The sequence below is a fragment of the Sus scrofa genome, chromosome 15, assembly GCF_054392235.1.
Source record: "Sus scrofa isolate SSC_HxYL_T2T_F1_AM1 chromosome 15, Sscrofa_HxYL_maternal_Yorkshire_Landrace_v2.0, whole genome shotgun sequence".
NCBI classification, from domain to species: Eukaryota; Metazoa; Chordata; class Mammalia; order Artiodactyla; family Suidae; genus Sus; species Sus scrofa.
In genome coordinates, this window is record NC_139397.1 from 38,146,016 (window position 1) to 38,160,991 (window position 14,976).

A 14,976-nucleotide genomic window follows, 5' to 3' on the forward strand; every position below is an offset into this window, starting at 1 on the left:
CTACCACCACCAAGTAGCCAACAGAAGATCAAACAGTAAAACATCAGAAAGCCTTCAAGTACCTTTTTCCAACTGACTTAGAGATGTCATCTGGGCCAGCGGCCACTCTGTACCAGACCCAGGCTAAGTCCTGAGAAATTCACTTTGGATATTCAGGTTTAAACTGGTGCTCATCATTTATCCCTTGTTAAACGGCGCCTATGAAATTGGTGAAGATTGGAGACAGCCATCACAAATAGGTTCAAATATACTTTTACATGAGTTTTTGACAGAGATTTATTTTGCTTGGTTCTGTGGATGGTGGAGTGTGGAGTGAAATATGGAGCTAGGTTTCTGCAATAGGCAGAGGGAGACGATAATGATGGCAAAGTTGATGATAGTGAAGTTGATGAAGAGTATACAGGGCATCCACTTGTTGGTGCACAGGGATGGATGAGATGAGCTCTGTAGGATCTTCCAGATGTGAGTTCTGATCTCCCCGTTGTTGTGGATCTGTTCACTTTTAATTTGTTCCTGACATGAGATGTGGATTATATATCTTCTGAAATCCACTGGAAGATCTATCAAGGATGTAAACTTGACTGTGTAAGAAACCACTTTCAGGCACATGAGTGGGTTGCCTTAGAAGCAGTATAATTTTTTCTTTTCAAAAAAAATGAGGAAGAACAGAGTTTTTCTGATGAAATGGCTTCTTTAGCCTGAATGAGGTAGAGATCCAGACAATAAAATAATGATTTAATAGCCTTGAAGTCAATCAGTGGAATATAATAACATTAATTAGCCTTTTATGCCCAACTCACAACTAATTCTGTTGTCGACTTATTTTTGTTCCAAAAGGATTACTAATGAAATATTTAATATTTCACCAGTTTCCAGAATCATTTCCACATTGGCTGGTAATTTTCTCCTACATAGCTTGAAATTGTACTCTTGATAATTTCACCCCAGAGTGTATCTACATCACAGGATCACTGACTGCAGGAGGAAAGGCTCTTCGGTCTTTGACAATCGGATAATAGCTTCACTTTTAGCCAGTAGAGGAAGTCAAGAGCAAGAGAGTACATATAATGTGAGTATAATTCATTATTCAAATCTGCTAGTGAAGCACTGAAAACAAAGAGAGAAGAGGAATAATGGTGTCATTATTTTTATTACTCTTGGGCAAACCTAGCGTGAAACATTAAAGAAGACCGAGGTGAGCTTTCTGACTGTACGGTGACAAATTGACTTTCGGAGCAATATTGATAAGGGGAAAGTAAAGCAGACAGATTTTCTGTACAAGGTTTGCTTTCTTATTAGTGATCCCATAAACTATTTCCTTTTTGCCAGTGCTTTAAAAAAAAAACCTATTGTTTCTTATCCTTTGGAGACCGTACCAGTGGCTGGGGTGAAATGAAGTGGGGTTTCCTGAGCTCCCTGAATCAAGAGCCCATGCCCTAAGAGTGACAAAGCCCAGGTGAGTGAGTGGGTGGGGGGCCTTTTCTTCAGAGACAAAAGGATTCCAAGTCATAGAAGAGTAAGTATCCAAGGATTTTTGCAGATGCTAATGGAAATGGAAATGTCATAGATTTATTTTATCTCAGACCTTCAAAGTTCCCTCACCGTTAACCATTTTAATGAATATTTCTTTATGATCATCTCTCTTCTTGGGTTTCATGTCACTCAGAAATGTATCCATTGATGCTCCAGCAGTCTTTACAAGCTGGGATCATATTATGGGGAAATATGATGGAATTAGGTGGGGCAGGAAAGGTGAGGGCACTATGGAGGAGCTTCCCTGAGCAGGACTGGGAGTGTGAGCTTGCCTGTTGGCTGTGGTTCCATGGTCAATGGGAAGCATTCCCATAACTTTCCTCCTCCTCCAAGAATAGCTCATACACCAAGGTACAAGTTACCTAGAATTCAACAATTACAGATATATCCCTTTGGGTTTTTATCTACAAATGAATACTTTGATCAAGCAAATAACCTTGAGAGAAGTATTGTGCTGACCTACTGCTCACTAAAGTGTTAGTGGTCAATCAAAACAGTTTTTGTCCCAACCGGAGGGATGAAGAACGAGAGGGTAGCTATATGGTACAGGTATTCTAAAGAATGGGGAGGGACAAAAAACACACAGAAAAGGAAGAAATGAGAAATGGAGAGCACAAGTGTGAACAGCCATGCTATTATCACTTTGCTGGTAAGAAAGAAAACCATTTTGTCATCCACCCAATCCCTCTTTGACTATCCATGTAATGCAGAGAAATAACAGTACCAGAAGCATGAATTAACCTGTTTAAATTCTTTTTTTTTTCTGTCTTTTTTTTTAAGGGCTGCACCTAAAGCACATGGAAGTTTCCAGGCTAGGGATGGAATTGGAGCTATAGCTGCCAGCCTACACCACAGCCACAGCACAGCAACATGCCTTGTCTGCAACCTACACAACTCACGGCAATTCTGGGTCCTTAACTCACCCATTGAGGCCAGGGATTGAACCCACATCCTCACAGATATTAATTGGGTTCATTACCACTGAGCCACAACAAGAATTCCAGCCTGTTCAAATTCTGATGAACCCACTAACTACCACAGATGACCCAATTCATTGTAGAAAGCCATCATTATTAAATCCTTGAGTGAGGCAGCAGACTCTTACTTAGAAACCAGGCTCAAGATGGCTTCGTTTATGTGAGTTCCTTGATGTGTCTACATCTCATTTTTTGTCATCTGAAAAATGGGTTTATAGCGTCAACCCCCCACCCCCAGGAACCAACTCATTTATTTATTTATTTATTTAGCTAATATGTCTTGAGCATTTACTATGCACCCAGCACTATCATAGAGATTGCAGACACTAAATAAAAATAAACAATTTTGTTTTAATAAAATGCCCTGTCATCCTGGAGATTACTTTCTAGTGACAATGTTTTTGAAAGAATTTTGCAAGTAGTTAGGTACTACAAACATGTAAAAGTGTAAAAGAAATAATCTGTCTTTAAATTCTAGTTTTGTTTTCCAGGGCAACACAGGGTCAGTGTCAGCAACCAAGACAGAATTGTTCTCTTCAGGTGTTAGAAGACAACTCTAAATCCTTGAGTGAGGCAGCAGGCTGGCCTTTGCCTCTTCAAACTAAATACCCCTAGTTTCTTTGGCTTCTCTTCTTATGGCTCACTTTGTAGATCCAACCCTTCTTCCTTGCACTCACTGTGTCCCTTTAAGGGTGGGGCCCTGGGCATGATCCTAGAATAGACCCCAGTGGAGAGTGACGGAATCTGCCTGTAATGCAGACCCCGGTGTAGACTCAACATGCTTATTTAGCAACCATTGTTTTTCTTCAGCACCAATGCCCATGTATACACAGAACATTCATGCCAATTTACAGAGGCATCAAGTTTGAAAATGAGACTCCAGGCATCACTGTGAGTAGAGAGAAAAACAGAGCTGGTGTATCAGCATGGCATGCATAATCCAGTAGCCTCCATAATTTAATAGAGAAATAACATTTCTCATTCTCATCACCAGAAAACAATCACCATATGAATGCACTTTAGGTATTAATACCTATTCCTTGATGCATAAACAATCTCATTTAAAAATCCTCGCTCCCAAAGATGCTTATCTTCTATAGGAGGAGGCACGTGGTTGGGGGGAAGGCAAGGTAAGCATGATCCATCACGTACAGCTGAATTCCCGGCCAAATTCATAGCCATAAGAATAAAAAATAGTTAATGAGTATCATCAGAGTCAGTGCCCCAAATAGTGAGATACAGAATTCCATTCACTCTATCACAGCCATGACTGACATTTAATTATTCTCCATTTTTTGGTGCTTATAATTCCATTCTTATCATTCATTGTAAATTCTTTGGAACCCCTAGTAAAAGCGAGATCGAGTGACAAAACAGAGATAATGAAATCAGAGGCAATAGAATAAAATTGTATCTTGTAGGTAAAGCAACAATTCAGTAAGCAAGTTATTTCATAAGGTTGCAGAAGCTGGGGGAAGGCATCAGAATTAATGTTGCAGGCTTTCGGGAGAGTTGAGAAGGAGTCCATGGGTGGGGGCCCCACAATAGATGGGAGTATATTGGGTGGTGGAAAAAACATTTGAATGAGCATTAACCCAGTTGTGCTTCTGGAGAGTCTGGCTATGTGACCTTCGCATATAATTTAACCCTGAGTTTTTCGCTTTCCTGTCTATAAAATGCCTTCACCCCATTTTTAGAATTATTGTAAAACCAAAAAAAAAAGTTGCATATTTGCTATACAAATGTAAGGACTGAAATTATTTCCTAGCATGAGAGGTGAGACTGGAAGGCTATGGGCAATGTTGAAAGATGAAGAATATCTTGCTCAATTTCACCCAGGAGGCATAGGATTGCAGAGCCCCTACTCTATTCCAGTGCTAGCCGAGAGACCCATGTACCCTGACTTCTCCCCGCTCTCTCTGCCTTACCAGTTACACTGCCTAGTTTGACCATTGGGCTCTGCTGAGAAAAGTTGGAAGAGAAAAAGATTCCCACACACAGCTGTGGAGCCTCTGAGCCCAAAGGAGATGCCAAGTTGAAAGCCACTGGTGTGGAGATGCCAAGGCTGCTAAACCCAAGAAAGGAATGTGGATATGTTGCCAACCAAGAAGAGGGACTGGGCAATCATGGAGAGTTAAAGTTTGAATGAAATCAGGGGATCAAAATCCAAGCATCCAGAGTGGAGAGTGATGGATGCAGTGGGCCTGGGGAAGGCTGGTCTGGCTTTGGAAGTGGCCAGTTTCAATGTTCCAGTCAAGGGGATACATTGGTGGGCACTTGCACTTAATCTAAAAATGCAAAGTTGGAGTTCCCATTGTGGCAAAGTGGTTAACGAATCTGACAAGGAACCATGAGGTTGCGGGTTCGATCCCTGTCCTTCCTCAGTGGGTTAAGGATCCGGCATTGCCGTGAGCTGTGGTGTAGGTCACAGACACGGCTTGGATCCTGCGTTGCTGTGGCTCTGGTGTAGGCTGGCGGCTGCAGCTCCGATTGGACCCCTTGCCTGGGAACCTCCATATGCCATGGGAGTGGTTCTAGAAAAGGGAAAAAAAAAAAGATGCAAAGCTGGTTGCATCAGATATCTGGCAAGAGAGTTTACTTTTCTTCCTATTTACTAGACTTCCTCCCACCCCCTTTTCTCTGTGTGTCTCTGCGTATGGACACAGTTTACATCTTTCTGATCACTGGTTTTCCTGCGTCGTAACAGATATTGATGCAGTCTTACATTTTCTGAAAGATACCATGTGCCTCTGTTCACGTGGCAGCCATGAGAAGACTCCTCTCAGATCTCTGACTTCAGGAAGCATAATTAACCCTTGGCCCAGCTGCCATGCTCTGAAATCCATCATTGCGTTTGTGCTGAGACCACTCTTACCACAACGTGCCCTAACCAATGACTAAGTGCAGCAGGGAGGCGGAGGCAGGCTCTTTCCTGGGTAACAGTGGACTCCTCTGCTGGAAGACTGTGGCTTGGCACTCCCTGAAAGCCTTGTCAAACTCCCTGTAGGACTGCACTGCAGTCTGAAATGATTTCACCCACCCCTTCTTCCTTCCCTCGAGGTCAGGTTAGCATCAAAGTACAACAGCTCTTCCAGCCCCTCTCCCACTGGTTTCTTCTCACAGCCATTCCCCCTAATACCTTTCTGCATATCTAATCTTACCTTCATATCTGCTTTTCAATGGACTGCAATTTTTGCAAGTCACCCCAAAAATGTTTTCCAAGAGTATATTTAGGCCTCACTCACAGCCTCAGAAATCTACCCTTACATATACTCTGGCTCAAGACTAGACCCTAAAAGAACGTATCTCTTTTTTTTTTAGGAAAATATTCTAAGGTGCCATGAATCAGAAATGTCCCCCAGATAGAATATCAATTCAACAGTAGGGAACAATGAAGGGTCATTTCCCTCAAAGACAATTAAAATGCCAATTGATGTCTTTCTTTTCTTCCTCTTTCCCTTCCCTTCTGGGCACATCAGCCCTAAAGCCTTTAGGTGGGGCAGAACAAGGTAGGCATCCATGCCAGGATTGGGGATGGGGAGAGCCACAGTAGCTCGGAGGGGGAGTCTCTGGAGATGAGGGTGTCTGTGGGGGTGGGGGGGAATGTGGCCCTGAGTGGGTGTTACAGCCCAAGAAGCCCAAGGATCACCCAACACGGATGGCCGGCCCGGGTGAGGCCAGGAGAGATTTCACCAGTGGGGAGAGAGGTGGTGGATCGACCCCATGTGGGTAGCCAGGCACAAGGTTCTAGGGTTGAATGGGTTTGGAGGACATCTGTGTGAGGGAGGGGTGGCAGTCAAGGTGGGAGTTTGGTTATATACAAGAGGTTTGAACAAATAACTAAATATATTTAGGATAATACCATCTAAGATTCTTATTGTGAGAAAGGGAAGTTTAAAATATGGAAAGAGAGAAAACCAGACATGTGTTGGATTGCAGATGGAAGTACCACTGTGAACTCACCATTTTCAATATGTACAGATAGATACAGAAATAAATATAATGTAAAGGTGTGCTTGTATATGTGTGTGTGTGTGTGTGTAAACTAAAAGAAACCAGTGTATGTGTGTAAACTAAAAGAATTCCTTGGAGAAGTGGCTAAATCCAGGGCTGAGGTGGGGAAAGTGCAAGATGACACAGGAACATTTAAGATGCCAGACAGCAAGGAAGTTCAGTGATGCAGAGAGATTGAAAGAACACAGAAGCCAGTTTGAGAGGGCTCCCCTGGCCAAAATCAGGGTAATATGAGCAGTAAAAGAAGTAATGATGATAATGAAATATAATTTATTGAGTCAAATAGAAAAACATATTAAGAAGTATCAAAAAAAAGTATATGGAAAGTCTGATGAGGAACAAGGTATATATACAGTTCAAAATTCCTCCTGACAAAATGCTAATTAGCTAGAAAGATAAAAGTGTCACTTTAAAGTGAAGGAATAAGCAGCCATCACCTTAATCAAGTGATCAAATTGACAAGTAGGACCAATAAAAATTGTGTGTCACCTGCTGGAGGCAATGAAAAGATTCCAGCATCACTTGTGTAATATTCCTGCCAAAGGATATTCTTTGCAGTATAATTTGTAGTAGTAAAGAAATCAGAAACAATGAAAATGTCCATTAATGGAGAGCTAGATAAATAAATTATGGTGCAGGCAAATAATAACGTACTATGTAATCTTGGAAAATAATTATTTGAGTAAGCCAAGCTGCAAATAAAGTGTAGTGTGTGTGTGTGTGTGTGTGTGCGTGTGTGTGTGTGTGAAAGTGTGTGTGTGTGAAAGTGTGTGTGTGTGTGTGTGTGTGCATAAAAATATCTCTGGAGGGATATCCCAGGAATTTTTGAGTAATTAACAGGAGAGGAGGGATTATATACCTTGTGTACCATATTCATTTTTATTTTTTTACCATATTCATTTTTTACCTTTTAAAAATGGTAGTTTGGTTTTAACGAAGGATACCGGAGAAGTAGTCTAAAAACTCTGCAAAGAGAAAAAAGTATCTGCAATTAAATGTTTGCCAAACTTCTTGATAGTCCTGGATCTGCTTAAACTCTCCTTCCCCTGTCCGTATTCTCTCGTGCATCATTAAATCACATATACCACTACTACCTCTGCCCACACCCATGACAGACATTGCTAATTGATCCCAGCACTCATTCAACTAGGTCCAGGCAAGGAGAATCCTTCTTAGTGCACACAGCCCAGCAGCTATTCTGTATTAGTCAGTTTGGTAGAGAAGGAGAAAGCCTCTACCTCCCTGTCTTCCAGGGAGCATTTTATAGACATTAAGGCTTCAAGAAGATGTGGTCCCTCCCAGGAGTTTAACCTCCTATAAGCAGAGCATCAAAGTACTGGGCCTGGCCTGCTACTCATAGTCTAGCCCAGCCCTGCTCACCCATCCATACCTGTCTGCTCCATCCACCCCTGGAACTTTAGGAGAACCTGGTTATCACTTAGCTCATGGACCATGGTAAGAACTCAGCAATACCTTCAACCAACAGAGCTGGATCCTTCTTCCACTTTGATCTGTCTTTGAATCCCTGGGAATCCTGCTGAAAGGCAGACTCAGATCTGGGACCAGGAGTAGGGGGCCTTAGATTTTGCACTTCTCACAAGCTGGTGATGCCTTGCTGCTGGTTCTGGGACTGCACTATAAGTAGCAAGGCTTTGGAGCAGTGGTTCTGAAACTTTAGCTACAATCAGAATCACCCGGCAGCTTCATCAAAACACAAACTTCTGGGCCAGCTCCCCCTAGAGTTTCCCATTCAGGGTGTAGTCCAGGAATCTGAATTATTAACAACTTCCAAGGTGATACTGCTGCTACTGGCCCATGATGGAAGAGTTCTCTTCTCCAGCATCCTGGAGACAGGTCCTCCAGGAATCCTGTTAAAGGAAAGAAGCAGAGAGTGTGGCACTATTGGGCACATATGATTTGAAACCCTTAGCTGTCACACTAGGAATGTTAACATCAGGAAAACTGCTTAGCCATCTAGCCTCAGTCTTTGAAATGGGTCCACCACTATTTCACCACATAGTGTTGTAAGTAAAGAGCTTGGCACATTTTTTCCTCCCCACCTTGGATTTGGGATGGATATCTTGCCATTCTAAGGGTCTGGAGGAACATGGAGTAAATCCCCTGCATGAGTGCAGTGTCCCCAGGCAGACCTTGGATATAGAGCCTGTTCACACTTGACATTCACAGGTGCCCTGGGTGCTAATGTGGCAACAGCTGCCAAAGTTTTCCCTTAAGAGTCATCCCGTTGCTCCATCCCAGTGCTGCATCCGTGAAATGGTCTCCAGCTTCCTCCTGGCCACAGTCTGGAATTCCTCTGTGCTTTTACAGGCACTTGTCAGAGGAAAGTGTAACCACAGAGAACAGAGATCCAAACTAGGGTTTCCTTGGCCTTTCACAGAGGCTTCCAAACCCAGTCTCCTGCCCATACCCCACCATTCCACAACCTCCCCAATCACCAAATCCACAATCCTTCTTGCAAATCACTGGCTGCGGTGAGGTGGTAGGAAAGGGAAGCAAAGAGATGCTGTTTGGCATGAGACAGCTGGGGTTTTCAGTAATGCTTCCTCTCTGTGAATCCTCCCAAAGCAGCACAAAATAGAGATGAATAGGGCACTTGACAGCACTGAAGCCATTCTCTGATGCCTGTCACTCTGGGCATGGCATCCATCAGGGCTTAGGGAGAACACTCCCCTCCAGAGACCCTTGAAATCCTATGTCTCCCTAGAGAAAGAAGAGTGGCAGAAGAGGGTTTGATATTTGGGAGGATTTAGATAAAGAGATTTCCAGTTAACTGAGTCTTAAACCAACCCAATACCCTAACCCCTCCATCCCAAATTCATCCTGTTTGTTAGAAAACTTCCCAGGTAAATGGTGCACTTCCATGCTTCCTTTAGTAGAGGCTAAGTAACATAAATTTATTTTATCATAATGATCTGGGGTCCTTACTGGAACATTAATTATGTGTGTAATTGAACCTCTTGAATAATCTTCTTAATTTTGGACCCTTGGCTCTCTGTGCCCTTTTATCTTCATGCTTTCAAGTCGGTTTTTCCCTGGGTCCTCAGACGTGACAGCTTGGCTTTTAAAAACAAATATTTGGTATATCCCTTGCTCTGCTTCTTTGCTAACTCATCTACTCTAACTCAAGAGTCAATTTTCTAACTGTCTTGGATTCCTCTGGCTGTCACATGAGTTTAACTCCTGCCATAGAGGGAAATGGATAGAACTAGATTGTGTAAAAATCTTTCCCTGTTATGATCAACAATCCCTATCTTCAAGGGCCTTTGAATTCTTGTTCCATTTCCTTAGTGCCTTTTACCTTTACTATTTCTACCAGTTTTGTGTCAGACTGTCAGTACTGCTTCAGCAGGATCTGACTCTAGCTTTCCTTTCCCCCCACAGAGTTTTCTGACACAAGCTATAACATCAAGCGCCCAAGCATGTTAGCATTGTGCACAAACTAAGAGTTAGTAAGCACTAAGTGAGGGCATAGGTGGCCTTCCTAAGAGTGAACTGTGTGCATTTGGTCCTAATGGTCCCATGCCTGACTCCCTGTATTTGATGTGATAACAGGGCCTTGTATTCTAAGCATTGTCATAATATCTATGTATATTCCTCTAAATCCCACAAAATGGGGAAATATAGCCTCATCACTAGAAGGGATACAGATTATCTAGTCAAGAACAAGCATGTCTGGAGAGGATGTGGAGAAAAGAGAATCCTTCTTCACTGTCATTGGGAATGTAAATTGGTACAACTGCTATAGAAAACAGCATGGAGGTTCATAAGGAAACTATAGAATTACCATATGATCATCAATTCTACTCTGAAGCATATTTTGAGACAAAACCTTCTTTCAAAAAGATACATGCACCCCTAGGTTCATTGCAGCACTATTCACAATAACCAAGATGTAGAGACAATCAAAATGTCCATTGACAGATGAATGGATTAAGAAGATATGATACATATATGCAATGGAATACCACTCAGCCATAAAAAGGACAAAATAATACCATTTGCAGCAATATGGATGGAACTAGAAATTCTCATACTAAGTGAAGTAAGAAAAAGACAAATACCATATGATATCACTTATATGTGGAATATAAAATATGACACAAATGATCCTGTCTGTAAAACAGAAACAGCTCATGGACATGAGCAGAGAGTTGTGTTTGCCAGGGGGGTGGAGGAGAGAAGGGGATAGGGAGTTTGGGGTGGGAAGACGCAAACTATTACATTTAGAATGGATGGGTTATGGGGTTCTAGTGGACAGTCTCTTGGGTTAGAACATGATGGAAGATAGTATGGAAAAAAGAATATATACATATGTATGGCTGGGTCACTTTGCTGTACAACAAAAATTGAAGGAATACTGTAAACCAATAATGTTTTAATAAAAAAAATTAAAACGAAACAAAATCAAACCAAAACCAAGCATGTGAATGATGAAGAAGCAGAGACTGCAGGTGAGGATAAATGGCTTGCTGAAAAGCTCAGTATTTAACATAAATCCTGGAATCTCTTTTACATTTCCTGATTCCCAAATGAATCTCTCTAAACATCACCAGTGGCTTAAATAGCCATTCATTCATTGCATATTTGCAGCAGAAGCCAAATATATAGTTATACAATAGCTTCAGGGAGATCCATTCAGATTGTGCTTATTTTGGGGGAGTAGCTGAAACATCTGCAAAGAAGCCCAGAGCTTTTAGGACTAGGGAATCTGAAAGCTGGTATACCCATGCAGTCTGCACTGTATAATCCCACCCAGCTTTAGGTGAACCAAGAATTATATTCTCCATGTTTGGGAGATGGAAAAGCTGAATCCAAATAGGTAAAGTGGTTTATCCAAAGTCAAACAGAAGTTTAGGGCCAAGACAGAGTCTGGAATCTGGGGTTCTGATTTTCAGCCCCTTCTACATTCCATATACCCTATGTTCCTCTCTCCACAGCATCAGCAGCTTCTTGGAAGGTATTCCAAATCCTGGAGAAGGGCAAGCCAGTGGAGGTGCTGGTCTGGAAATGACAGGTTCCCTGGAAGAGCCACTGGAGGAAATCAGGAGGGATCTCTCACTGTATTTTCATCCTAGTCAGCCCCAAAGACATGCTGATCTTAAGGGACTAAATCCCAGTATGTGACACAGGACACAATGGAATGCTATCCAGCCATAAAGAATAAAAAAAATAAATAAAGTTTGCCATTTGCAGCAACATGGATAGACTTGGAGGGCATTATGCTAAGTGAAATAAGTCAGACAGAGAAAGACATATATCATATTATCATATTACTTATATATGCAATCCAAAAAATACAACAAACCAGCAAAAAGAAGCAGACTCACAGATAGAACAAATCAGTGGTTCCAGGGGGGAGAGGGAAGTGGCGTAGGGACATGATGGGGTAGGGGATTAAGGAGTACAAACTAGTAAGTATAAAATAAACTGCAGGTATATATTGTGCAATATGGGGGATAGCACCAATATTTTATAATAATTCTAAATGGAATATAACCTTAAAAATTGTGAAGAACTATATTGTACACCTGAAACTTAAGTTCAAAAAAAAAAAAAAAAAGAAAAAAGAATTTGACCCTCCCCCAACAACAAAGCCAAAAATGATTAGAAGTTAGTCTTCAAGGTCAGGATCTTCAAAGCCCGTATGGTTACAATAACTTCCCACTCTGCTTCCTTGCTCTCTTCTTCAATTTGTCCTCCCCACTGCCACAAGGCATGAGCTTTCTAAATCACATGCTCAAAAATTTCCAATAGGGAGTTCCCATTATGGCTCAGTGGCTGTCTCCCTAAGGATGTGGGTTTGATCCCTGACCTCGCTCAGGGGGTAAAGGATCAGTGTTTGATCTCTGGCCTCCCCAGTGGGTTAAGGATCTGGCATTGCCATGGCTATGGCATAGGCCTCAGCTGCAGCTCTGATTGGACCCACAGCCTGGAATTTCCACATGCTGCAGGTGCAGATGTAAAAAGGAAAAAAAATTGCCTATAATTCTTGTTGCTTACAAAGAGACACATCCGAATTCTTTATCAGGTATTAGAAGACATACATACCCTTAAGTTACAGGTCTTTCCAAGTTCATCTCCCTATAATACTCCTGGTAGGGTAGCTTCAACTCAGCTACTTGAAGTCCCCCACATGTACTCCATGCTGTGTTGGCCAGGGCTTCTCAACAGCCACTTTATCTGCTGTAGTATCCTTTCCCTTTAGATCCAGAGACTCAAATCCTACCAATGCTCCGAGAGCTAATACATGTGCCCACGCTACTCAGAAGCAATCGCTGCCTTCCCCAAATCCCTCCATATTTCATCTGTACCTCTCTCTCAAGGCATTTATCACACTCTATTTTGTGTCACTATTATTTATAGATATGACAGATCTTAACTTTCAGACAATTTTTTTTTAAAAAAAGACTAGGATCTTCTCCTGGTTTATTTTTACATCTTTTGCAGGATTTAGTGGTACCCTGACCACAGTAGATTTATTGTGGCAGAATAGGAAATATATGGAATTTGCAGTCTCTGAAGCTTGGATTCGAATCCTCACTCTGCTACCCTTCCCCAGTATAACCCCTTACCTAGGGAGCTCAACCACCCTGAGCCTCAATTTCTTCACTGTAGGCAAAAAATAAGAATATCTACTTGGTAGAACTGTTAGCAGAGGTACAGATAAGGTGAATAAGATGTTTTGACATAAATGATTACATAAATAACCAGGCACTTTAATAAGTATTTTTTGGGGGAAATGAATACCCAGGGAGGAATGTGTGATACAGCTGAACTGGAATTGACAAGTGATCAGACTCAGGCTTAAAGATGGTTCTTCGAAATTTCTCCTTTTAAACCCAAATAAGACAGCATCCCTGTATAGAAAATCTTTTGTCTGCTTCACTGCTGGTCCTTTCTGGAGCTGATCCTTCACTTCTTCCAGCTTAGGGCAGTTCCTTCCAGTTACCCCAGGATCCTCTCCCTAAACCCAAAGTTTGCTGGTGTTGAAATATGGCTCCCAGATGGTGCTGAGAAGGAGGGGACAGCTCCATCCTTCCCTCCCCATCCTGACTGCCTCATCCACCAGGCCAATGAGAAACAGGTGATTGCAGAGGGTCCTAGGAGAGGCTTTGATCTGCCGGCTGCACAGAAGCCAGCTGAGCCAAGAAGGAGCAGTGTCAGATTTATTGCAGCCCTGAGAAGTACAGATATTAGGTTGGCTGTAGCTCACTGACCTCTTCAGGCTTTCCATTTTGGTCCGAGATTTATTACCTCCTTGGCTTTTTTAATTCCCAGGGATCTGTGCCTTTAACATTTCTGCTCAAGCCCCCCAATTCACAAGGACTTCCTGTTTGCCGAGACCACAGATAAAGAAGACACAAACCACAGAACACCAACACTATGTAATTTTTTTGTTCCTGACTCCTTAATTTCTCAGCCATCCTAGGTGTTCTGTCAAGATGCAGTCTGAAAGTCTAGACCGAGAGATATCTATGATAGAAAATGTACATCAGTATTTCAAGTCCTCTGAATTTATTCTAGCCATTTGACAGTTGCTTGGAGATACAATCTCAATTTTTGCAATGGCCCCTTCAGCGAGATATTTATGGCAGATACAACTGTAATTATTTACCTGTAACAAAGTCCAGGTCTGTCTGCTTCAGGTGATTCAAGCAGCAGAGGGACAGGGAGAAAAGATTCATCTTCCTCTTGTCCAAAAGTTGACCTTTTGCCCTAGGGTCCCTTCCCCACTCATTATAAAAATGCTGATGCACTGAGCAAAGGCTGTTTCCCATGTCTCTTACAGATACCCATATTGAAATAGGTGGATAAATAAAATGTGTGCATTTTCATGAAAGAAGGGATGAAAAAGAGATGGATTCGTGGAGCCACTTGAAGACAAGCAGGGACTGTGCTTCTTTTTCTCTATTTTCTGGTTCAAACTTACCTGAGGGCAAACTTTCAATCGGAATTTAAAGATTTATTGTTTTCCTTTCTATTGGTATTTAAAGATTTAATGTTTTCCTGCAGACACATATAAAATAATACCCAGCAATGAATGTTGGCCCCTGAAATAGACCCCTGCAGAGATTGGGCAAACATTCCAAAGCTTCCATCCCACAGGTCTTCTTAGGTAGGTCATTTCTCCCTCTGGTCTTTCCAGGCACAACCCACTTTTGCCCCAAAATGTTTCCCAAGTTAGTGGCCCAGTTTAAGGACAGAGTTTCCAAACAGCTTTTGGAAAAATCACGATCCATCTTTAAAAGGCAAAGATGTGGCAACTTTGACCACATCCAGAAGCCTGTACTGTGGATCCTGGGACAATTCCAAAAAAGGAGACGAAGATTTTCCTGAGCTGTAACAGCAATGTGGGAATAAATGTAGTGCCCCTGTAAGGGACATTTTTGCAGGACCAGCATCTATTTGAAAGACTGTAAAGATTCATGTA

The 14,976-nt window shown here is 42.0% G+C and overlaps 1 protein-coding gene across 3 annotated transcripts in view; it reads right to left on the reverse strand.

Moving 5' to 3' along the window:
• Positions 1–261: 261 nt before the first annotated feature.
• Positions 262–14,976, reverse strand: part of LOC146395795 (uncharacterized) — a 118,665-nt gene continuing 103,950 nt past the window's right edge. The window contains exons 4-6 of one of the 3 annotated variants that reach the window (XM_084999226.1): positions 7,998–8,392; positions 7,432–7,489; positions 262–698 (exon numbers count right to left, since the gene is read on the reverse strand). In XM_084999226.1, coding sequence (XP_084855352.1) covers positions 8,199–8,392 — 194 coding nt within the window. In that variant the 3' untranslated portion in view covers positions 262–698; positions 7,432–7,489; positions 7,998–8,198. Of the gene's footprint in view, positions 699–2,759; positions 7,490–7,997; positions 8,393–14,976 lie in introns of those variants that run through there. The other 2 variants (XR_014829431.1, XR_014829432.1) reach the window with 2 other exon arrangements.